This window comes from Eubalaena glacialis, chromosome 19, assembly GCF_028564815.1.
Source record: "Eubalaena glacialis isolate mEubGla1 chromosome 19, mEubGla1.1.hap2.+ XY, whole genome shotgun sequence".
NCBI lineage: Eukaryota > Metazoa > Chordata > Mammalia > Artiodactyla > Balaenidae > Eubalaena > Eubalaena glacialis.
Genome location: NC_083734.1, coordinates 6,519,438 through 6,543,174, shown reverse-complemented (window position 1 = coordinate 6,543,174; position 23,737 = coordinate 6,519,438). Strand labels below are relative to the sequence as shown.

The 23,737-nt window shown below is 45.2% G+C and overlaps 1 protein-coding gene across 6 annotated transcripts; it reads right to left on the bottom strand.

Moving 5' to 3' along the window:
* Window positions 1–231: 231 nt before the first annotated feature.
* Window positions 232–22,398, bottom strand: ZNF18 (zinc finger protein 18). Of its 6 annotated transcripts, none has more exons than XM_061176358.1 (7): window positions 22,371–22,398; window positions 16,342–16,928; window positions 14,926–15,112; window positions 14,413–14,504; window positions 8,700–8,784; window positions 7,950–8,057; window positions 232–1,833 (listed from the first exon to the last, which is right to left on the bottom strand). In XM_061176358.1, exons 2-7 carry the CDS (start codon window positions 16,726–16,728, stop codon window positions 1,067–1,069), a joined length of 1,626 nt encoding a protein of 541 aa, XP_061032341.1. In that variant the 5' UTR covers window positions 16,729–16,928; window positions 22,371–22,398; the 3' UTR covers window positions 232–1,066. The 6 variants fall into 6 exon arrangements, with proteins under 6 accessions (XP_061032341.1, XP_061032340.1, XP_061032345.1 ...); XM_061176357.1 differs by having other exon boundaries at window positions 21,615–22,388; XM_061176362.1 differs by having other exon boundaries at window positions 16,429–16,928; window positions 21,615–22,388.
* Between the last annotated feature and the right edge of the window lie 1,339 nt (window positions 22,399–23,737).

Here is a 23,737-nt window from a genome sequence, read left to right as displayed (position 1 = left end):
TTGAGGCCCCAGAGCAAGTGGGAGGTGGGCATGGAAAGAGGACACCAGAGTGCCCTGCACTGGCCAAGCTCTCACCGGGGCACCAGGCTAGCAAGTTCCCATCACTGTTCTGCTGGCTGGTAAACTTGGTGGGTTTGTACGAGCTGATCTAGGAGCTCGACCACCACTTGGGGTCTGTGAGTTCCAGTCAGAACACAGTGGACGCTGCAGACACAGACAAGACAGGGAGTGACCACCAAGTTTATTGAAAACAAGGGACGCTTGGAGTTAGCTTTGCACCTTTATGACAAAGACCACACTTGAGCTCACTGGCCTCTACGCTCCCCCCTCTGGAACAGAAGACCTGCTCTAGGACCACAGTTCTAAAGGGCGGATCTGAGGTTCTTCCCAGCAGCAGCTGCAGCTAATCCAGTTAAACCCTTCCCAGAGACCACTCCTAAAACGGGACCTCCAAATGACACATTTTCCCCAAGGGGTCCAAGAGAAGAGATGAGCTGAAAAGGTGAAGACTTTTCTTTCTCCTGATGCAGAAGAAAGTCAACCTGCGTGAAATCCGATCCAGAGGCCGAGATATCCTCCGCGTCTAAAACCATGTCCCAGTCTCTCCTCTCCAATCCATGAAAAAATGAGAGAACAGGGATATTTTCTAAGAGATGCAATTTCTCCGGATGGAGCCAAGTTTGTTTGTTTTTTTAAAATAAATTTATTTATTTTTGGCTGCGTTGGGTCTTTGTTGCTACACGTGGGCTTTCTCTAGTTGCGGCGAGCGGGGGCTACTCTGCGTTGCGGTGCGTGGGCTTCTCATTGCGGTGGCTTCTCTTGTTGTGGAGCACGGGCTCTAGGCGCACGGGCTTCAGTAGTTGTGGCACGCGGGCTCTAGAATGCAGGCTCAGTAGTTGTGGCACAAGGGCTTAGTTGCTCCGCGGCATGTGGGATCTTCCCGGACCAGGGCTCGAACCCGTGTCCCCTGCATTGGCAGGCGGATTGTTAACCACTGCACCACCAGGGAAGCCCGCCAAGTATTTTTAAATGGACGGGGAGACAGACATGGGCTCAGAGAGCTTGGCTATTGAAAGGGCTTCTTTCCCAAATGGGATCTTTGATGTTTGGCAAGGCTTGAGCTCCAGCTGAAACTTTTCCCACAGCGGGAGCACTTATAGGGTTTCTCTCCCGTGTGAACCCTCTGATGCCTATTAAAGTTGGATCTCTGAATAAAACTCTTCTCACAGATGGGGCACTTGTAGGGCTTCTCCCCCGTGTGGATTTTCTCGTGGTGGCGCAGCCCCGAGAAGTCGCTAAAGCCCTTCCCACACGTATCACACTTGCAGGGCTTCTCGCCCGTGTGGATTCGCTGATGCTTCACGAAGTTTGAACTCCGCAGAAAGGCTTTTTTGCAGGTGGGGCACTGAAAGTACGTCTCTCCACTGTGAGTTCTTTGGTGAAAATCCAGCTGGGAATTCCGGTAGAAGGTTTTCCCACACTCCCTGCAGGTAGGGAGTCTCTGGGCCATGGGGGCTCTCGGCTGCCGTCGCGGGGAGGCCTCTCTCTTCCCCTCCAGCCACGGCGCGGACGGCTCTCCGGGAAGAGGCGGCGGATGCTGACCCAGCTGTGTCCCGGAACTCCTCTCTCGGCGAGAGAGCTGTGCCCCTGTCCCCTCACCATGAAGGTTCTCCTGGGCCTCGGGGAGATTCTCTCCTTCTCCAAAGCATCTCGGCTCATCCTTGCTGAAGAGGCCACTCAGGGAAGTCTGAGGAGGCTCTCCTGAGGCTTGAGGGTCCTGGTCCCTGTAGTTCTCCAAGTTTAAGTTCTCTTTGTCATTCTCCTGTCTGTCCCCTGAAAGGAGAAAGAAGATGTGGAGCAGCTCAATCAGTGCTCTGCCCTGCTTTGCAACGCGTGTGTCAGAGAGAGGGTCATCACAAAACATTAATTCTTTTTACCAAGAGGGCATCGGTGAGTGAAGAAAAACTCTGTCCAGCCTGAGCACCTGGCACTCACTTCACGTGTGTCCAGGCTGTGACTCAGCGCTGGAGCCAAGGAGAACAAGTGACAGCAGAGGACGGCTCCCAGAGGCCGCAGTGGCCACCCCCGCAAAGAAGCAGCAAGTTTCTTAAGCCCAGGAAAAACAAGTCTAGTATATGAGAGTACTACTCTAAAAAAGTATTGGTTTTTATCTAATTATATATAAAAGATAAATATGATCACTAAAAACAATTTGAAAAGCATACAAAAGAAAACCAAATCAACCTCAATTATACCACCCAGAGGCAACAACTATGAGTATACATTTCCTTCCAGTCTTTTTTTTTTTTTTTTTTTTAAACATCTTTATTGAAGTATAATTGCTTTACAATGGTGTGTTAGCTTCTGCTTTATAACAAAGTGAATCAGTTATACATATACATATGTTCCCATATCTCTTCCCTCTTGCATCTCCCTCCCTCCCACCCTCCCTATCCCACCCCTCTAGGTGGTCACAAAGCACCGAGCTGATCTCCCTGTGCTATGCGGCTGCTTCCCACTAGCTATCTATTTTACATTTGGTAGTGTATATATGTCCATGACACTCTCTCACTCTGTCACATCTCACCCCTCCCCCTCCCCATATCCTCAAGTCCTTTCTCTAGTAGGTCTCTGTCTTTATTCCCATCTTGCCACTAGGTTCTTCATGACCTTTTTTTTTTTTCCCTTAGATTCCATATATATGTGTTAGCATACTGTATTTCTTTTTCTCTTTCTGACTTACTTCACTCTGTATGACAGACTCTAACTCCATCCACCTCATTACAAACACCTCCATTTCATTTCTTTTTATGGCTGAGTAATATTCCATTGTATATATGTGCCACATCTTCTTTATCCATTCATCCGATGATGGACACCTAGGTTGCTTCCATGTCCTGGCTATTGTAAACAGAGCTGCAATGAATATTTTGGTACATGACTCTTTCTGAATTATGGTTTTCTCAGGGTATATGCCCAGTAGTGGGATTGCTGGGTCATATGGTAGTTCTATTTTTAGTTTTTTAAGGAACCTCCATACTGTTCTCCATAGTGGCTGTATCAAGTTACATTCCCACCAACAGTGCAAGAGTGTTCCCTTTTCTCCACACCCTCTCCAGCATTTATTGTTTCTAGATTTTTTGATGATGGCCATTCTGACCGGTGTGAGATGATACCTCATTGTAGTTTTGATTTGCATTTCTCTAATGATTAATGATGTTGAGCATTCTTTCATGTGTCTGTTGGCAATCTGTATATCTTCTTTGGAGAAATGTCTATTTAGGTCTTCTGCCCATTTTTGGATTGGGTTGTTTGTTTTTTTGTTATTGAGCTGCATGAGCTGCTTGTAAATCTTGGAGATTAATCCTTTGTCAGTTGCTTCATTTGCAAATATTTTCTCCCATTCTGAGGGTTGTCTTTTGGTCTTGTTTATGGTTTCCTTTGCTGTGCAAAAGCTTTTAAGTTTCATTAGGTCCCATTTGTTTATTTGTGTTTTTATTTCCATTTCTCTAGGACCTGGGTCAAAAAGGATCTTGCTGTGATTTATGTCATAGAGTGTCCTGCCTATGTTTTCCTCTAAGAGTTTGATAGTGTCTGGCCTTACACTTAGGTCTTTAATCCATTTTGAGTTTATTTTTGTGTATGGTGTCAGGGAGTGTTCTAATTTCATACTTTTACATGTACCTGTCCAATTTTCCCAGCACCACTTATTGAAGAGGCTGTCTTTTCTCCACTGTATATGCTTGCCTCCTTTATCAAAGATAAGGTGACCATATGTGCGTGGGCTTATCTCTGGGCTTTCTATCCTGTTCCATTGATCTATATTTCTGTTTTTGTGCCAGTACCAAACTGTCTTGATTACTGTAGCTTTGTAATATAGTCTGAAGTCAGGGAGCCTGATTCCTCCAGCTCCATTTTTCGTTCTCAAGATTGCTTTGGCTATTCGGGGTCTTTTGTGTTTCCATACAAATTGTGAAATTTTTTGTTCTAGTTCTGTGAAAAATGCCAGTGGTAGTTTGATAGGGATTGCATTGAATCTGTAGATTGCTTTGGGTAGCAGAGTCATTTTCACCCTTCCAGTCTTTATCTAATTTATACATATGTATGTGTGTATGTATGTACGTATGTATGTATGTGGTTTTTTCTGACACAACCGATATCATACTGTATAAACAGTTCTGTATCTGGCTTTGTAGCCTTTAAATTGTAGATGGTGGTACTTATCAATTCCACATGGATTCTCCCTTTCACAAGTCACCCCAAAATCATGAAATGCAACCATGTGTCATTTTACTGTGATTGTGATGCACAGTGAGACTGCTGTGTAAAAGTGAACCCCTCGGTCTGCGCTTGAATCCAGCATTCACTTGTGCTTCATTATGTCACATAACAGTTAAATTTTGTTTTTCTCATCACAACTTGGGTTTTTGGTTATTACTACTTAATGATGCATGTAGTAAAGATTTTTATTTTGGTGGTAGAATTTATCTTCAACTTTTATAAATTACTTTATTCCTGTAGATCTAAAGAAGCTGCTTGCCTTTCTCTTTCCTATATCAGTGTCTTTCAAATTATCAGCTAGAGACCCGGAATCTGCCAGAGAACCAGACCTGAACTTGTTAATTCAGAGCCTTAGAACATGTTCCTCTCAGATGGCAAAGGTACTTTCTCTTTTCTTTAAAGACGCCTTTATAAATATCATTTTAAAGAGCTGAATAATGGCCCACTGTGGAGACGTCATAATAAACACATAAGAGGAAACATAATGTATTTAAGAGTTCTCCTACTGTGGGAATCTAAGTTGTTTGTTATATTTTGCTACTATAAATAATGATGTGATAAGCCTTTTTCTTCATAAATTCTGCCCACATTTCTGATCAGTATCTTAGAGGAGGTTCCTCAAAGTAGAATTACTGTGTCAGTGGGCATGAATGGTATGAAGGCTGTTGACACCTACTGGCAAACCGATTTCCGCAACGACTCTGCCACCCTCGGGTCTGAGAGGCTGGCTGGGCAGAGAGGAGGCGAGTGTCCAGTACCTAAGCACTGACTGTGTCTCAAGTGTCTGCCATTTAGGCTGGTGAAAAATGGCTTCTCCTTGGTATACATTTTAATTCTTTAGTTATTAAAGGAGCAGTTTTTTCACACTTATGAGTTACTATTCATACTCCAAGACTGCTGTCCACTTTTTTTCTACTGGGAAAGTCACTTTTTTTCTTATCAGCTTGCATTAACTCCTTATATATTAAGAAAAATAGTCATTTATCTGTCATGTTCGTGAAAAGAGTTTTTCGCCATTTAGTTATTACTTTAATTTTGTTTGGGGTTATTTTTATGTATAGGAGTTGTAGTCTCTTTCTTTTTAAATACAGTCAAGTCTATTAATCTTTTACTTAATGATTTTTTTCCGTTGCTTTTATACTTATAAAAAGCTTCTCCAGCTTGACGTGAGTCAAACATTTACCTGTTTTCTTCTCTATTATTATTTTATCTTCATATTTTATGTCTTTTTCATCTGTTTCCAACTTATTTTGGTATATGACATACATAAAATTTAAGCTGATTCCTCTTCCCAGAGTCTTTTCTCCTTATTTTGCTCATCCCATGGATTTGTTCTGCTTCTTCCTTCATCACATATTAAAGTCCTTTACAGACCAGCCTCTGTTCCCAGGCTCTGTCTTCTGTTCCATTGGCCTGTGCATCTATTGTTATATCAGTATCCCACTGTGCTAATAAGTTTACCTTTTTAAAATGACATACTCTTAATATTTACAGACCCAACACTGATGAAACATTCTTCTTTCAAACCTTTTTACTGTTCTTGCAGTGTTTTTCCTGATAACTACTTAAGAATCATTTTTCCAAATATAGTTGACCCTTGAACAACGAGGGGTTTGGGGCACCCACCCCGGTGCAGTCAAATTCCGAGTGTAACTTCATAGTCAGCCCTCAGTATCCAGCTTCTGCATCCGTGGATTCAACCAAATGCGGATCGTGTACGAATTTATTGAAAAAAATCTGAGCATAAGTGTTCCTGCACAGTTCAAACCTTTGCTATACAAGGGTCAACTGTATATATACATATATACATATATATATATACATATATATATATATATATATATGTATATATATATATATATATATATAATTTTAATCCTTTGGGAATTTGATTAGAGGTATGAGTGTAAGGCTTTTTGAGGCTTACTCACCTGCTGACCTTCTTTACCTGTGAGTTGTTCTTCCATATGGTCAAACAAAATAGCGTATCCACCCTCTCCTGGGACATCCGCCCCCTGCTCTGAGTCCAGATCTGGCAGACTGCTCACTCTTGTACCTCTGAGACCGGACTAGTCCTTTCCCATCTTGGTATCACTGTCTCGTCCCTGCACACCTGGACTCCTGCGTCGGCTGCCCACAGGGCTCCCCTCCTCCAAGGGGACCCTCCCGGGCTGTCCTGCACGCGGCTGCTTCCTCAGCCTCTCTCCCCACAAATCCTCTCTCAAGAACCTACAATGGCGTCTCTTTCCCTTATCAAGGCAGGCCGGCTTTATACACTCTCCACAGTCTGGTTCAAGGTAAGATCTAATGGGACCATGTCAGCAGGTGAGATGACGGGAAAGAAAAAAAAGAGAATGTTGCCATATGGAGATAGGGTGAGCTGGGTATCACAAATAAACTCCTACCGCACAGGAGTACAGGGGCAATCCCTGTACCTTCCTCTCAATTTTGCTGTGAACCTGAAACTGCTCTAAAAAATAAAGTCTATTAAAACAAATATCCTACTGCAACAACCTCTAAAGCAGCATTTTCAAACTTTTTTTTTTTTGTCTGCTACCCACGATAAGAAATACTTTTATATCAAAATGTAGTACAGACGCACATATATAGAATAAAAATATCCTGAAACACTACCTACCCCGACATCTGGTATTTCCTATTTGCATTCTGATATTTTCTATTCAGTATTATCATTTCATTTTTTAAAATGCTGGTTGCAACCCTATAAAATATTTTCACAACCTGCTAACTGGTCACAAAATGCAGTTTTAAAAATACTGCTCCAAAGGAATCCTTGTGAAGTAGTAGTATGATAAATATATTGCTTAAAATTAAAACCGTATGTCTCATGTGATGCTTGCTCTCTCTGTGGTATTGATATATTAGCAAAGGAAACAATCAGATCCTACTGGGGAGAAAGAATGGCCTGTCATACAGTTCCCATCCTTGGTCCTTTTATTCCTCCATGGTTCTGGGATCTTTTGTAGATTTGAGAGAGAGAGAGAGAGTGTGTGTGTGTGCAGGAATGTTTGACAGTTGATGTTACATAACTGCCATGTTTTTAAAAGAATGTAGAAGGCAAAGGGTGATTGCTGTTTTACAGCAGAACAAGTTCATATTTCTTCATACCAGTCTTAAAATAATGTGATTTATATGAAGTATTTGTTGTTGCTGCTGTTTAATGAAACTTAGATGCATGGAGATTAGCTAGACCGTATTTTTCTGTTTGTTTGTCTTGTTTATTTTGTACAGGGTGGGTCAGTTACCATTCACCATAACCAGAGTAAGAAAAGTCTAGTTACCTTGAACCTTCTTGTTAGGAAGGGTAATAGTGGCCTTTTGATAATCTTTTTTTAATAATAGAATTCAACCCATATCTGTTTTGGTCTCAACTGTACTAACCTTAATTCTCTCTAAGAAAGAAAGCTGTCACAACAGGCAAGAGTGAGGCAACAGATCGGATGCGGGGTCTTTCTTCCATGATTAAATATATGTGTCAACAGCCCAATAGCCAGAGACGAGACCCACCTCGGTACTCAATCTGGACTGACCAGATCACGGCTGGTTAGAACCAATGTAATAGAAACCAAGTCCTGATATTGCCCCACCACCTCCAATATAATGACTGGAGGTCAGAAATGGCTCTGGACCAGTGGAGGATCACTCACCTATGCAGGTGGGTCTTGGGATCTTCTCGCTGATGTGCAGGTGTGGTCCTGTCAGTTCTGCCCCAAACCCAGCTGGATCAGTCAGGTCATGCTTGGGATTGGAAATGCCTGGTACAGAGAGAGATAATCTGTGGGCCTGGATGAATGGGGAGCACTGGGGACCAAGCCGTGTTGCTCAAAGGAGGGCCCTGAGTGCAAAGGGAACTAGGGAAGCTCTGGAGACCACTGAGGATGTGCGGAGCATCTAAGACACCAGTACTCATGAGAAACCCAGGATATATGGTGAAGGCCACAAAAAGGAGATTCTGGGCAGGAGGAGTCAGACCACCTGGCAGGCTGGTGCGAGGGTCGTGACTGGGACCCCACGCATGGTTGGCTGGGACTGTGGTTAGTAGAAAAGAGCATGCATGGTCGGCCACCGCTGAGCCCCGTCGTAACTCAGCACCTACGAGCTATGTAACAGTGAGCAAATGACTTGATCTGACGCTCACGTTCATCACCTTAAAATGGGAATTCCATCACCCGTTTCACAGATGAGAGGAGTTACTGTACACGAGGAGCCCCAACCGTGCCAGGCGCACAGAGCACGTTCAATACAGGGAGCTGTCACTATAACTCAACCACCTCCAACTCCCCAGTTCCCAGCCACGTCTCTAAGGATTTCCTTCACCCAGAGAACATCAAGCAGTGCGGCTGTCTCTAAAGTACACGGACGATGTCTCCCTCCATCAGGCTGACCCACGCCCGCACCTCCTGAGACCATTTTCCCGTAAGTCTCCAGCATGAGGTCCCAGTACTGCTCCTTTTGAGTGGAATCCAGGTGCCTCCACTGCTCCTAGAGAAAAACACAATGCGTGAGTCCAGGCAAGGTTTCCGAACCCTCCTCCCCTGCCTGTGGGAGGCTGAGAAGAAAGGAATGGGCCTTAGGATCCTGGCCATCAGATGGTCTGAGAAAGCACAGGAGGTGCTTCAAGGGGAAATCGACAGGCCCTGCCTCCGTGTTTCTTGCCGTGGTTGGAAAACATTTAGGTTTTAAGTTCCGTATTTTCTTTTAAGTTGCCTGTTTTTGCGAGTGGAGACGAGAAGGCAGGAGCCCTTTCTCCGCGCTCCTTTTGCTTCACTCTCAGCGCTTATCAGAGAGCTCTTTGAGCAGCGGGAGACCGACAGTCCCCATATTTCATTAAAGTCTGGAAGTTCAAGAGGGAAAGGAAAGGAATCTTAAAACGTATTTGTTGGAAAAGCAAGTGCAAATCAGTGAAGGGGTGGGAAGGGTAAAGAATGGCATCAGGCGAGTTGTGAGTCTCACCGTGAGACAGACTGTGGCCTCGGAGCAGAAATGCTGCAGCCACACACACTTCGAATCTCCCGACGGTTCTGAGTTTAGGTCTAACAGCAGATCAGTTTTCCTCCAGTGAGTGGGAAATGGAGGGGTTCCCTAGAGCAAGCTGTCCCTTGATTACGCCCAAAACATGCCCTTCTCATGCTATGGAACTGAGCCTGGAGACTCAACGCTGGGAAGGCCATGGAGCTGGGGTCAACTTCTGGGAATCAAATGGCAGTCTCCCCACCAGGAGGCTGAGTGTTAGACACTCAGTTTGTACAGCAGAGTGATGAACAGCACAGTCTCTGGAGTCAGACGCACTGGGATTCAAGTCCCAGGTCTGCCATTTCCAGCTGCGTGACCTTGAGGAAGTTACTAAACCTTTCGGGGCCTCAGTCCTCACCTAATGATAGTACTAGACTCAAAAAACTGTCTGGAGGTTTAACAGAAATAACCAAGTGTGATCTATTTTCAAAGCACCCACTACTTTTCATTCATAGCATTCATCACAGTTTATTAAATATTTATATATATGTATACACACACACACACACACACACACACACACAAACGTATTTAATGAACAGTTGCCTCTGTAGCACATTTGCACCCTGAGAAAAGGATCCTCCACTGTTCTTTCTCAGTTCCCAAGACCGAGCCCAGGCTAGAGCAGGCACTCAATATAAGTTGTCTGGGTGAAACAAAGCCCTTAGCAAACAAGTGCTTGGTAGGCGGTCTGTATTCTCACTATCACTACCACACGCAGCCTATGGGATATCAGTCTCCCAGGGGTTCACAGGGAGAATTCAGGGATCCTGCATGCTCTCGGGAACCCCGAAGTTGAGAACCATCTATTATTGTCATGAACGGCCAGCCAGGCCACAGGCAGCAGAAGTGAGGAGAGGAAGGATGAGAAGACAAGTCACCCTCCATCACACCCAACCCACTACCCGGGGAGGCCACTCCCCATTCTACATTAACTCTGCCCCCAGTACATTAAGGGGACTGGAAATGGGTGAAAGAGAGTGGAGACACCAAAAATTCTTTAACTAGCAGATACTAAGCTTAAAAAAAAGAAAAGGAGGAATTAAATTTCTTAGGGTGAAAAAAGTGAAAAGGTGAAAAGTGGAAAAGTGACCTCTATATGTTTAACTATTAACTATAACCACATTTTAAATATGGATTTTAATTTTAAAAATTTTAAAGTAGGAATTTTTAGCAGCTTACTTTGTTAATCTTCTGTGAAGGAAGCTACCTTAACAGCCTACTGGAAATAACCAGCTTGAGCAAACACTGCTGAATACAGGAGTCCTCAGTCCTCCTGGTCAAAACACACAGACCCTCACGTCGGCGCTGGCAGAGAAAAGGACGGGCTGCCAAGCGTGGTAACATCTGCCTGGAGGCCTGGCTCACTGGATACAGGCCTCGTCCACGGGCACCAAAAGAGTAGCCACCCAGCACAGTACAAGGCAGAAAAGAATACAGCCACCAAAACCCCCAAGGGCCACCATCAGCCCTTTCAAAGCCCAGAAAAGAGGCTTCAGGAGTCTCTGGAAGGCGTGCCTCCAGATTAAAGCCACAAACTTACTCAAGGAACTGCCCAGGAGCTAGGGATGCATATGAAGCCTCTTACTTAAGAGACAAGACAACAACTGCAGCCATCTTCATTTTCTGTCATTTTTATAAGAGGAGAAAAAAATCCAAATTCCTATTCTGGAAGGATGGAAGTATGAGATTTGATGGGGAAATAATCTCAATTTCATGAGGAAACAGCACCATCTTGTGGGTTTGTGGGACACTGCCACAACTGACTGGCACACAGGCATCCGTACTGTGTTCCCTCCCCAAGGTTTGAAGACACAGGAACGGGTGCCAGTGCACCCCCAAGTCTGTGCGACTGTCTCTCACTCAGTCACGGCATCTACCACTGTGGACCTCATACCCTGCCATTGTTCTCGAGGTTCCTAATTTAGGGAAGAGATTAGAGGACATGATTCCTTGTACTGTATTTAAACATTCCCTTCAGTTAGTTACAAAAGACTCCATTAAACATCGAGGTCCTTCTGATGCAAATAGTTGTTGTTAGTTTGGGGGAGGGATACTGGGATCGGGTAGGGATGAGTTTTGTTTGTTTGGGGTGAGTGGCTGTCAATCAGTTATCGGCTATATATAGGTAATTTATATATATTTATATACATACATTTATATTTAGATGGTGCTGCTGGTGAGCGTTTGGAATACCTTGACTTCAAGCTACCCAGAGCAAGTCATGGTTAATGTCCTCATGTAATGTAGAGCTAATGTTTAACTACTAGTTGAAATATGTTAATAAATTGTATATGCCTTTCATAGGGATAATCTGTATTTACTATAGAAGCAATAATAATCCTCCAAGTCGACTTGAAATATTTGGCAGAATACCCAAATCTTTTTCACCAAGCAGCCTCCTGCCTAACAGTTTGGTTTCTGCGTACTTAAAAGCAGGAAGATGGGCACCCTTGAGTCACTAAAAAGCTGTATCCCTTCCCTTCCCCCTCCCCACCCTCTGCCCAGGGTAAACTGCAAAGCTCGGACTCTGGTTTCTAAATCTTTTGAGCCTGGAAAGCTGAGGCTCAGACACATCTACAGCGGCTTCCCTGTCCTCACCTTCACTCTCAAGTACCCCACGAGGAAAGTCCCAAGAAGAGTTCCCCCAAGGTTTGAAACAATGCTCTGAATAAGGTCTACAGGTGCCTGAAAAAGTTGATTTTTTTTTTTAACATCTTTATTGGAGTATAATTGCTTTACAGTGGTGTATTAGTTTCTGCTGTATAACAAAGTGAATCAGCTATACGTATACGTATATCCCCATATCTCCTCCCTCTTGCATCTCCCTCCCACCCTCCCTATCCCACCCCTCTAGGTGGTCACAAAGCACTGAGTTGATCTCCCTGTGCTATGCAGCTGCTTCCCACTAGCTATCTATTTTACATTTGGTAGTGTATATATGTCCATGCCACTCTCTCACTTCAGCCCAGCTTACCCTTCCCCCTTCCCGTGTCCTCAAGTCCATTCTCTACGTCTGTGTCTTTATTCCTGTCCTGCCCCTAGGTTCTTCAGAAAAAGTTGACTTTTATCAAATGCAGCTTTTCAGAGTTGTTCACCACATAATCAAGAGAAACCTGTTCTTGAGACTTCTGTTTACAGCCAAGATGGAGTAACAGGGAATGGATTTACCTCCCTGCTGAAACAACCAAAAACGGGGACAAGATATATGAAACAATGATTTGCAGACGATATACTTTAGGAAGAGCAGAACAGAGATCCCTGTGTGCCCTACAGTTGCCCAAACTTACCACCTGGAGAGGGCATCCGGAGCAGCAGAGAGGAGCTCAGGGTCTGGGGAGGCCAAGAGGGTTACAGAGTTCTTAGCAGGGCAGAAGACCAGACCGGGGGAGCTGCACAAAGAGAGAGCTCCAGAGATCTGCAGAGGGTCCCCGCAAGTCAAGGAAAGACCCCTCCCCCCCCCGCAAAGAAGCAGAAGGCACAGTCCCCAGAGCTCACACAGTGCTGGAAACACTTCATATTTCCAGCAGCCAGAGTGGAAAACGTTGTACATCAAGAAGCATAAGGTATCGTATCACCTCAGTACAGGGGGAAGATTAGCCCTAGACTAAAGGCTTCACTGGTGCCATGTAACAAACTGTATCCAAGTAACTTAACTGCATCCCAGAGCAGAGCTCAACATTTATAGGAATGCAAAAATATGCAGCCCCCAACAATGTAAAATTCACCATGCCTGACATGCAACCAAAGATTACTGGGCATACAAGGAAGTAGGAAAAAACATCTCATAATGAGGAGATCAAACCATCCATCAAAACTGACTCAGAACTGACACAGGTGATAAACTAGCAGACAAGGACATTAGTACAGATAAACATATTCCATATGTTCAAGGAGTTGGAGGAAAGATTGAACACATTAAGTACAGACATGAAAGATATGATAAAGCCCAAATTCAAACTTCTAGAGATGAAAAACATCTGAGATGCAAAATACACTGGATGGGATTAAAAGCAGATAAAACACTGCAGAAGAAAAGATTAATGAGCTTGAAGACAGAAAAATAGAAACTACACAAAATAAAACACAGAGATTAAAAAAAGAACAGAGCATCAGTCAGCTGTGGGTCAACTTGAAGAGATCTAATGTGTATATACACACGGTAAGATTATACATGTCCCACGTGTGTGCTATTCTCACAGTTCCCAAAGAAGCAGAGAAGGCAGGGAGACAGAAAAAGCAGTTGACGTTAACGGCCAAAATTTTTCCAAATTTGATGAAAGCTATAATCCAGCAGATCCAAGAACTTCAGTGAACCCCAAGAACAAGAAACATGAAGAAAATGACTCCAAGGCTCATCATGGTCAAAATTTTTTAAATCAGAGAGAAACTATTAAAAGCAAGCAAGAAAAATACATTATATGCAGAAGAACAAAGACATGTGGCATGGTTCCATTTTGTGTAAAATTCCAGAAAATGCAAACTACTGTATGGTGACAGCAAGCAGATCAGTAGTTGCCTCAGGACTGGGGGAGAGTAGAGCAGCAGCAGGGAGGGATCACAAAAGGAAACCTTCAGGGGTGACAGGTATGTTTACTATCTTGACTGCAGCTATGGCTTCACATCTGTATATGCCATGTCCAAGAACTTATCAAATTGTACACTTTAAATAAGTGCACTCTAGAGTTTGTCAGTCATACCTCCATAAGTGAGTGAGGGGAGAGGATAACCTGTCCCACGTTAGATACAACATTCGAGATCACAAACCGACCCCAACGTGGAGGCCTAGACTAGGAAATGAAATAACAGTCTTTTCTCAGCATAACCCAAAGATAATAAAAAAAGGAGGCAAGATTGCTTCATCACAGCAACTTCTTCGAGGGCCCAGGTTCTATTATTAAAGATGACAATTAGGAAACATTCTGCCTACAAAGAAATATTGAAACTCGGGTTTCATTCCACATGTATGGCTGTCATCCTTGCTAGGCCTTCCTCTCTCCTCTGCTTCTGAGAACACTTCCCTTTTCAATCCACGGACTGTTGACAGACCCTCAGAGCGAGGTTCTGGGGTACGAGAAGCAGGGGAACCCCGCTCACCTGAGGTGCTGTGTGGAGAAGGGAGGCTCCAAAGTCTTGGTCTCTGATGAGCCTTTCCTCAGGTCGGGCAGGAAGTGGGGAGGCAGCCAGGGCTGAAGGCGGAGACAGGAAGATTGAAGAATCCCGATGTCCTGTCACCCGCTAGCCAGAGGGCACAGGTGCAAACCTCCACACGTTAGAACCAACGCCTGTTCCGCCATCTGTGATCTCAGACTTGTGCTTACCTCCCTAACCCACTCCGACTCACCCTACCTTCCCAGCAGCCTCACCCACGTCTCCCCCCACCTCCCTCCCCAGAACCCAAATCCAAAAGGCCTGGCCCTGTCATAAGTGGTTTAAATTGCAGACTTTGAATCCCCAAATCAGAGTGATTCCTGTATGTCTACCCTGCTTCCGGACTTCCCAGAGACACCCCAACCTGAGCGGCACATCATTTCAATTCTGTCTTAGGCCTACTGACCACAATCCCGCAATTTCTCCAAGACGGCACCACACACACCACCTGCCCCTCACCTAGTCCGTGTTCCGAGTCGGCCTCCTCTTTCACGATGTGGCTCAGTGGCTCCCCAGACCGGCAGGCTGAGTTCTGAAGCCCCAGCTCCTGAGGCACTTCAACGTGGGCCTCCGCTTCCCCCAGTGGGCAGCTTTCAGGCTCCGCCTTCTGTGATAAGACTTCCTGTCCCAGAACTTGGATGCTGATCTAGAGACCACATGGTACTAATTACTGAAAGATCCAGAGTAAGGATTTCTGAAAGATACAAAGCTAACCTTCTAGAACGCATCATAAGGCAGTCCTTAGGGACATGGGGCAGGGAAAGAAAAAAGCCAGCATTTACTTCTGGTCCAGCGGGAACCAGGGAGGGAAACATCCTGAGAGAGGCCAGAAGCCATGGCCTGGGAGCCCTTCCGACAGGCCACTGATGTTGTGTTTCTAGTGGACAGTCTCCACCAATTAAAACGCAGGCGTCTTTGGAACAGCTTCTCAAACATTCTAAAGATGGAATGGGATGGGAGATTTAGCTTCGATCCCTAATGGCTAAAAAGTGTGGGGAATCTCAGGGAGTCTTAGAATCAGGTGAGGTGTGGGGACACACTGAGATAGTATAATAAGAAATGTGCAACTGGTCTTTGTCCCAGGTTCCTGGCAAGCGCTCCTAAAACCCCTGGAATTTCCTGAAGGGCAGGAGGGCCAGGAGCAAGTCCTCCTATGCAGAATGAGCCCCTTTCAACCACCCCTGAGTTGATGCTGACGAGGTGACTCTCGGTGGCCCCTAGACGGCTTCAGGATGGAGGCCGGTCCCCAGAGGAACTAATCAGGTGATCAGAGGGTTGGAACTTCCAGCACCACCCCTCAACCTCTGGGGAAGGGAGAGGGGCTGAAGATTTTCAATCACTAATGGCCAATGATGAAGCAATCATGCCTAAGTAATGAAACCTCCATAATAACTCCTAACCTGTGGGGTTCAGGGAGCTTCTGAGCTGGTGAATATATACAAGTGCCAGGAGGATGGGGTGCCCAGATGAGGGCGTGGATGCCCCGTGCCACCCCCATCTCCTCCATTTGGCCATTTCTCAATCATATCCTTTATAACAAACCGGAAAATATGAGTAAAGTGTTTCCTTGAGATCTATGAGTCACTCTAGCAAACGATCAAACCCAAGGAAGGGGTTGTGGGAACCTTCAAATTTGTAGCCAGTGGGTCATAAGTACGGGTGGCCCTGCAGCTTGTGACGGGGTCTGAAATGGGGTCAGTCTTATGGGACTAGCCCTTATCCTCTGGGGTCTGAGCCAAGACAGACAGTGTCAGCGAACTGGTTGTTGGTGTGGAAAAGCCTACATATTTGGTGCCAGAAAAACAGACAACACCCCTGCTAAGACCCCAGAGGAGCCCTGTGCTTCAGTCAGAGATCACAAAACTCTCTGCTCACCCACTGCCACAGCCTCTGGGGGTCCCCCCTCAAGCTCTCCACAAGGGTCACTGCTTCCTCCCCGCTGCCTGGACACTGTTTCCGCACCCACATCTGGATCTCCCCGGGCAGGATGGTCAGGAACTGCTCCAACGTCAGGATCTCTAGGATCTGCTCCTTGGTGTGAACCTCTGGCTGCAGCCACTGGGAACAGAGCTTCCGAAGTTGTCTCAGGGTTTCGTGGGGCCCGGACATCACCTGGTAAGGAAACTGCCTGAAAAGCTGGCGTGCAGTCTCAGAGCTGGAGGGCTCCCCGCGAGGGGTGGCATCTGGTCCAGAGAACGCGGACTCCTTGGCCTTGGCCAGTGGCGGCAGCAGGACTGGAGCCTGCCCCAGCTCCACGGGCATCGTCTGGCTTGGCAAGTCCTTTTAGGTGACGTGCTTCTGGGACGGAGTTGTCCCTGGGAGAACCAGGTCTTCACAGAGCCTCTCACAAGGACACTGGAGGGGGAGTGACAGTGATGCTATGCAGATGAGAGGGACGCACTTTCAGAAAGGACAAATTCACACGCCCTGCCTGAGAAGCCTCGGAGGCAACCGTGCATCTTCTGAAATAAATGGACACGCTAATCTATTTTGAAAGATGGTAAACTTGAAGCCACGGAGCAAACCACTACTACCATATCTAAACTGTCATCATCACCCTGACCATTTTTACAACGTTCTCTCTTGGTCTTCAAAAGGCCAGACCAAGTAGAAGAATGAAACGCACCACATTAAGCGTTTTTACTGTGGGTTTCCAGGTAAACAGCTCTTCTGCAAAACACTCCAATGTCTGCATCCATGTGTCTGCAGACCAAAAAATAAAGCTGAACAAAGACCTTGATGCCCTAGGAATGAAGGCTAAGGCTGAAATGATCAAATGCTTCCAAAATAAATATGAGGTTGAAGAGAACTCTTCCCCAAAAGGTGCAATGAAATTTCTAAGTGACCTCTTTTGAATGCCATGTTGACAACCGGGAATTTATGAAAAACCTGTCACACTGAAATTTTCAACCCTGGACTGAAAGAAGGTTTGGAATAAATACTGACTACCTCAACAACATTCCTACAGACTTGAAGCAAGTAATCACTCTTTTATGGCGAGTGGTATCAAAATTCAGAAGACAGCAACTAAGTGAAAAGAGAACTATTAAATGGCAAAGTTAATATTAAGATATTTTAAAAGGAGCATGCACTATTTCTAGCTAGCGTTCTTGCATGTAATCCTAATATTAGATTATTGAGTCTATCTTTAAATATTATGAAGGAGCTAGAGGTCATCATTTCTCCATAACATGAACCACAACACTCAATCACTTGGGTGTCTGGCTTAATCAGAGATCAGTACAACACGCCAGCTCTTGATGGCTGCTTTTTCCTTGAGGTGTAAGACAACGTCCTCATCCCCACCACTTCACCCAAACAATCCACCCCATATCACAACATCATTTAAAAATAAACAAAAAAAGAAAGCAAATTTTTTTTCAAGGGTACAAAAAAGGAAGGAGTAAGGTAAAAAGGATCGATCTAATATTATGTTTCTCATGTGGACCTCACTAACTGTACTTTTTGTTTATGTAGAGACCCATATATTTCATTCATATTCACGCAGCACCCAGAGTGCTACAGCAACGTATGTTCTCAATAATTCAGGAATTCTACTTCTGGTCATGGCAGCCCACCTACTGTAAACAATGACAAAACTGGAGAACACCTAAGAGGCCACTGTTTTCAAGCACTGGCCAACAGGAAAGGTGAGAATGGAATCCCTGAGAGAAGAAACGCTTGTGAGGAGGGCCACGATCATCCCGGCTGTCTGCCGGGGGATGATTTCCTCATCCCAGTGCAGAAGGCTGCAGCTCAAGCAGAGACCAGAGGTCTCACTAAACTGAGGAGGCAGACATCAGCATTTGGAGCTACTGAGGTGGCTGGGATCGGAAGAACAGGGCAGCGGGGAGGAGGGAGCTATGGGGTGGAGGCGGAAGTCTGTGTGGGGTCCCCTGTGAGTTCTGGCCAAGGGCTGGGCTGCACTCAGTAGGGTGAAACTATGCAAGGTTCAACAGAGAGCAGTTGCTACCAGGTTAAAAGGGCAAAAGAGGGATACAAAAGGCCAGTCAGTGATGAGAGACATTTGCGTTTCTGACCCTGAGAGGAGAGAGACCTTATTAACACTCAAGGCATCCTGAGATACCAGAAAGGCCACATGTTAGGAGTAAGGACAATGCTCTAGAGAAAGACCTACTCTAAACCTGCCCTAAAAAACTTAAAGCCAAGCTTCAACAAGATCCACAGAGGAGGTCCAGTCTACTGCTCTATTCTGATCTAGTTAGAAGAATTTGGGGGAATTCCCTGGCAGTCCAGTGGTTAGGACTCCATGCTTTCACTGCCAAGGGCCCAGGTTCAACCCCTGATCGGGGAGCTAAGATTCCACAAGCCACACAGCCCGGCCACAAAAAAAAAAAAAAAAAAAAGGAATTTGGGAAACACCTTGGGCTTTCCAAAGATCTGCCCTAAAACCAAGCCAACACAAGTTGATCAGTCAGTAATTGAACTGCCTGCTAGAACAAAAATCAACACTCTTCAGAGGAAGATAACAGAATCCTTAGTGTCTACAATGTGCCATCCACAATATCCAGGATGCAACCCAAAATTACTACACATGTAAAGAAACAGGAAAATGTGACTCAAAATCAAGGGAAAGCAGTCAAGAGAAACCAACTTCAGATGGCCTGAGCACTTAAAAACAATATAGTCTTTATGACAGAAGAGATAGTGACTTTCTATAGAGAAATAGAAATTATAAAAAGAAACAAATGCAAATTCTAGAAAATGAACCATCAACCCAGAATTCCACATCCAACAAAAACACCTTTCAAAGAAAGAATTAAAATAAAGACATTTTTCAGATAAAAAAGCTAAGAGAATTTTTCACCAATGACTTGTACTACAAGAAATGCTAAAGGACATTCTTCCAGTTTAAGGGAAACTCATATGTACAGAAAGGAATGAAGATTTCCAGAAATGGTAAATACATGGTGAATAAGTTTAAGATACTATGCTTTTATTTCTCCTAACTTCCTTAAAAGGCAACTGACTGTTAAGGCAAAAATGACAATAATATAAGTAGAACATAAGATAGGTAGAAGTAAAAGATATAAAAATAGCACAAAGGAGAGGGTAAATGGAATTAATCTGTTGTTTTTACATTTATGAACTGCTAATTCAGAAATAGAAAGTTGGAAGTAAGAAGTAGTGTCAGGTGAAGTGACAGACGGGAAATGTAAAGGTGTTAAGTGAGGGGCAGGAAATAAGAAATGTGAATTATAAAGTGGTACAATATTAAAGTATACTCTGATAAGTTAAATGTTGATAATTTAAGGATGCATACTGTTAGCTGTAAAAATATTACACAAAGAGGTATAGCTAAAAGCCAATAGACGAACACTAAAAAACAGTCAATAATATACAGGAAAGGATCAAGAGAAGAATAAAAACCAGAAAGATCAAATGGAAAAAAGACAATATGATAGATTAATACCCAACCATATCAATAATTACATTAAATGTAAACGGGCTAAACACTTGAATTATGAGGTTGAGATTGTCAAATTTAAAAAAGCGAGACCCAACGATATGCTGTCTACAAGAGACATTTTATGTATAAAGACACAGATAGTTTGGAAATAAAATGGTGGGAAAAAGACATTCCATGCAAACAGCAAGCACATGAAAGCTGGTATGGCTATATTAGTATCTGACCAAGAGACTTCATGACAAAGAGAAAAAGAGGGACATTTCATTATGATAAATGGGTCAAATCATCTAGAACACAAAGCAACCTAAATGTGTATGCACCTAATATCAGGTCTAAAGGGACAAATCCTCAATCATAGTTGGAGATTTTAACACTGTTCTCTCAGTAATTGATAGAAAAAATAGACCAAAAAAAAATTGTAAGGATACAGAAAATCTGAACAACACTATCACCCAAGTTGATGTAATTGACATTTAAACCGACTGCAGAATACACATTCATTTCAAGTGCATACGAAGCATTCGTCAAAACAGACCATGTGTATAATTAAGTTTCAAAACACTGGAATCTTAAAGTATAGATTCTCTGACCACAGAGAAATCAATAACCAGAAACCAATAACAGTAAGATACCTAGACTATCCCAATATATGGAAATTGTTAAATAACAATATTAAATAACCTATGACCAAAGAAAACAAACCACACAGGAAATTAAAATATATTTTCATATTGAATGACAATGAAAACACAACATATCAAAATTTGTAGGAAACAGCTAAAGCACTGCTTAGAGAGAAATGAACAGCTTTAAATAAATATGTTAAAATTTTTAATAAATATACACGCATCCTTCACTATCTAGATCTATTTAGATCCTGAGTTTCAAATAACAAGTAGCAAGATTTCAGATAGCAAGAGACTTAGCAGTAGAAATTATTCACATTTACTTAGTTCCTGAATTAAGATAGCAGTTTAGATAACAGGGAAACTGACTTTTAGGGAAAACTATAGATCTTATAAAACATTTAAATCTAATTTCAGCAATTATACTCTCACATAATGGTAGGGGAAATGCCTCGCTTATAATTAAATTACTTGATAGATGCTTTATAGGTTGATATCCCAATGACTTCATGAGAATCTGCTCCTGTTAGTTATGAAAAAAAAAATTAAAGATATCCCAAATGTACAGTTGCTATACTTACTAAAGCTATAACAAATTAGAATGAATTTTTAAATGAACATCTAGGTAAGGATACTTACTATGCATTCATATATAAGTAACCATTTGCAGAGCACCTACTATTGACAAAGACTGTCTCCTTAATCAAACTTCAGTCAAGCTGAAGTTGACTGAGTCATCTCTTTGACTAGGACTGGCCCTTGGACTCTGTCCTTGGCACTTTCAGTCCAGTTTAGCAAGAATCTTGCTGACTCCAGTTTAGAGAGTCAGCAAGACTTGACATTTGATCAAATTCAACATCCCTTGGTATCTGGTCAAAATTCCTTATCGCCCTGGCCTGTCTTCAACAAAACCGGTCAAGTTGGCTTAGCTAGAATCCCCCCTTAACCCAGATGTTTCCTCTTAGTAATTTTCCACCCACTGAGCCCACCCCACCCCTTGGCTATAAATTTCCATTTGTCCTTGTTGTATTCAATCTCTCGCTCCGATACCACAAAGCCCCACGGTAGCCCCCCTGAATAGTCTGCCTTACCGTTTTTAACGAGTCTCTGAGAACTTTTTCTTTAACACTATGCATCAGCTCCTTATTAGGCCCGGTTCAAGTCGTGTCTAATCCTCACAATTACCCAGCAAGGTATTACAGTGTACAGGTCGGCAACCTCTGAGGCTCACAGCGGCGGCCAAATTCAAACCCAGGAAGCTCTAAGCCTGTGCTCTGGGGAGGAGAGCTGCAAACCTTTGAATTTGGGGGGCGGATTTGGGAGCTGTCACAAAGGGCTGGAGGGGAGGAGAAGCTACAGGCATTTAGCGCCCCGGAGGCCAGGGGGGATCCAGGCCTGCCAGGCGCCGGGCAGTGCTGCCCACTGCGTTCTCCACCCTCCGCCCACGACGCCGACAGCGCCGGGAAAGAGACTCCGGGCATCAGCCCATCCGGGTTCCCTCTTCCCGAGGCTCACTTCAAGCCTTTTGGGGAAGGCAGGAGGGAGGGGCCCCTTTTCGGTCCCAGTCCAGAGACGTGGCCGGAGAGTCCGGAGGGGCCCACAGGCTCAGGGACGCAGGGCCCGGTCCGGGGTACCGGGTCTCCACGACCCCAGAGTCCACTCACAGCCCCGCCGCCCCTCCCCCGCACTCGCCGCGTTCCCCGCGCGCGCTCCCGGGCACTCGGGCGCGCGTCCGCCGGCCCGACCGCCGCTCCCGGAGTTCCGGCCGAGTCCGGCGCGGACGCGGGCGGCGCCAGGCCAGACACCGGGCTGCCGCGGCCAGGCCTGACCAGCCCACGCGCGCTCACCTCGGCCCGCGGCGCCGGCTCCCGGCGCACTTCCGGGAGACGGGAGGCTGCGCGCGCCTCTGGGCCTGGCGGGGCGGGGCGGGGGCGGGGCGGAGGCGCGGGCTCCGATTGGCCTCCCGGGTCGCTCCGCCCCGCCCGCGACTCCGCGGCGCCGAGGCCACTGTGCGTCGCCCGCACCGGGAGGTTGGGTGATTCATTCGAGCTCCGCGCGGTCACTCAGTCCTCACCTGGATGTGTAGTGAGCCCCGGGTCTGGGCCGGGCACTTGGACCAAGCACTGCGAGGGCTGCAGAGGTCGTTTTCGTGACTTTCCCAGACCCCTCTGCCAGTCCCACACCCAGAGCTGAAGCTTTCGGGCCCTATCCCAGGTTCTTAACCGGAGTCTCTCGTCCTTGGGGTTCTCACCTCACTTGGCCTCCCAGGGGCATATGATTTGCCCCGACCTTGCTCTGTCCCGCTTCTCCAGCTCTCGCCTACTCTGCATTTCCCGGGTGCTCTCCTTCCACCTCCCCTCTTTCAGTGTTGAAGTTCAGTGGGGCGCCAACCTCTCTTCCCACCTTGTCTCTTGCCTGTCTGCCCCCCCCTCACCTCACTCCTTCAACGTGGTGTCTTCCTCGCCTCCTCCCTCCCCTTCTTCCCTTTCCCACGTGCCAACAATGGCCAAGTCCTATGATTTTACCGCCTGTCTATCTCTTCGACACCTCCGCTCTGTCCACTCTCTACCCCTACCTCCTTCCCCGTCATTTCTAACCGGAATAACGGGTGAAGCCCTCACCAGTTTCAGAACTTCCAGTCTTGCCCATTTCCAGGCCATCCTGCACTCGACCACACAGTCATCTTGTGGGACAAAGCTGTGTTAGTAGTAAGTATCAGGTCCAAATCTGGGAGAATGGAGTTACGTGTGTATCGTATGAATGTTCAATCATGGGCAATTGGCAAACCGTAGAGCATTTAAAAAAGGGGTTGTCAATATGGTGAAGTACCCTGCCCAGGGTTAGGAGGAATAGGAGACATCTCCTCTGAAGAAACAAAGCTTTGGGCGAAGGGGGGGATGGGTGGGTCATGATGTCTTCACATAGCTGAAAAACTGACCAGTGGGAAAGGGATTCAGCATGTTTTTCTAGGTCCCAGGGCCTGAGCAAGACCCACTCTGCAGCGAAAATAGTGAAAAATACTATTTCAGCTTAACCCAGGTGGAAGTTTCTGAAGGTGACTTGTGTAACAAAGCTGTTTTTTGAGTTCCTGAGCAGATCATGGGTAACAATTTGTCAGAAACATTTAGAGAGACACTTGCAGAGGGTGTTACTTCCAACACCAACGTGCTTTGCTTCTAAGAAATTCAAGAGGTGAGCTGGTTTGGGAAGGGAA

What these genes read in the sequence shown, in the direction of transcription:
- ZNF18 (XM_061176358.1), bottom strand. Translation starts at nt 16,728, where the DNA reads ATGCCCGTGGAGCTGGGGCAGGCTCCAGTCCTGCTGCCGCCACTGGCC. An exon ending in TTCTCCACACAGCACCTCAG is followed by an intron (nt 8,785 to 14,412) that starts GTGAGCGGGGTT and finishes GTTTTTCTCTAG; the next exon opens with GAGCAGTGGAGGCACCTGGA. An exon ending in CGGGAAAATGGTCTCAGGAG is followed by an intron (nt 8,058 to 8,699) that starts GTGCGGGCGTGG and finishes TCTCTGTACCAG; the next exon opens with GCATTTCCAATCCCAAGCAT.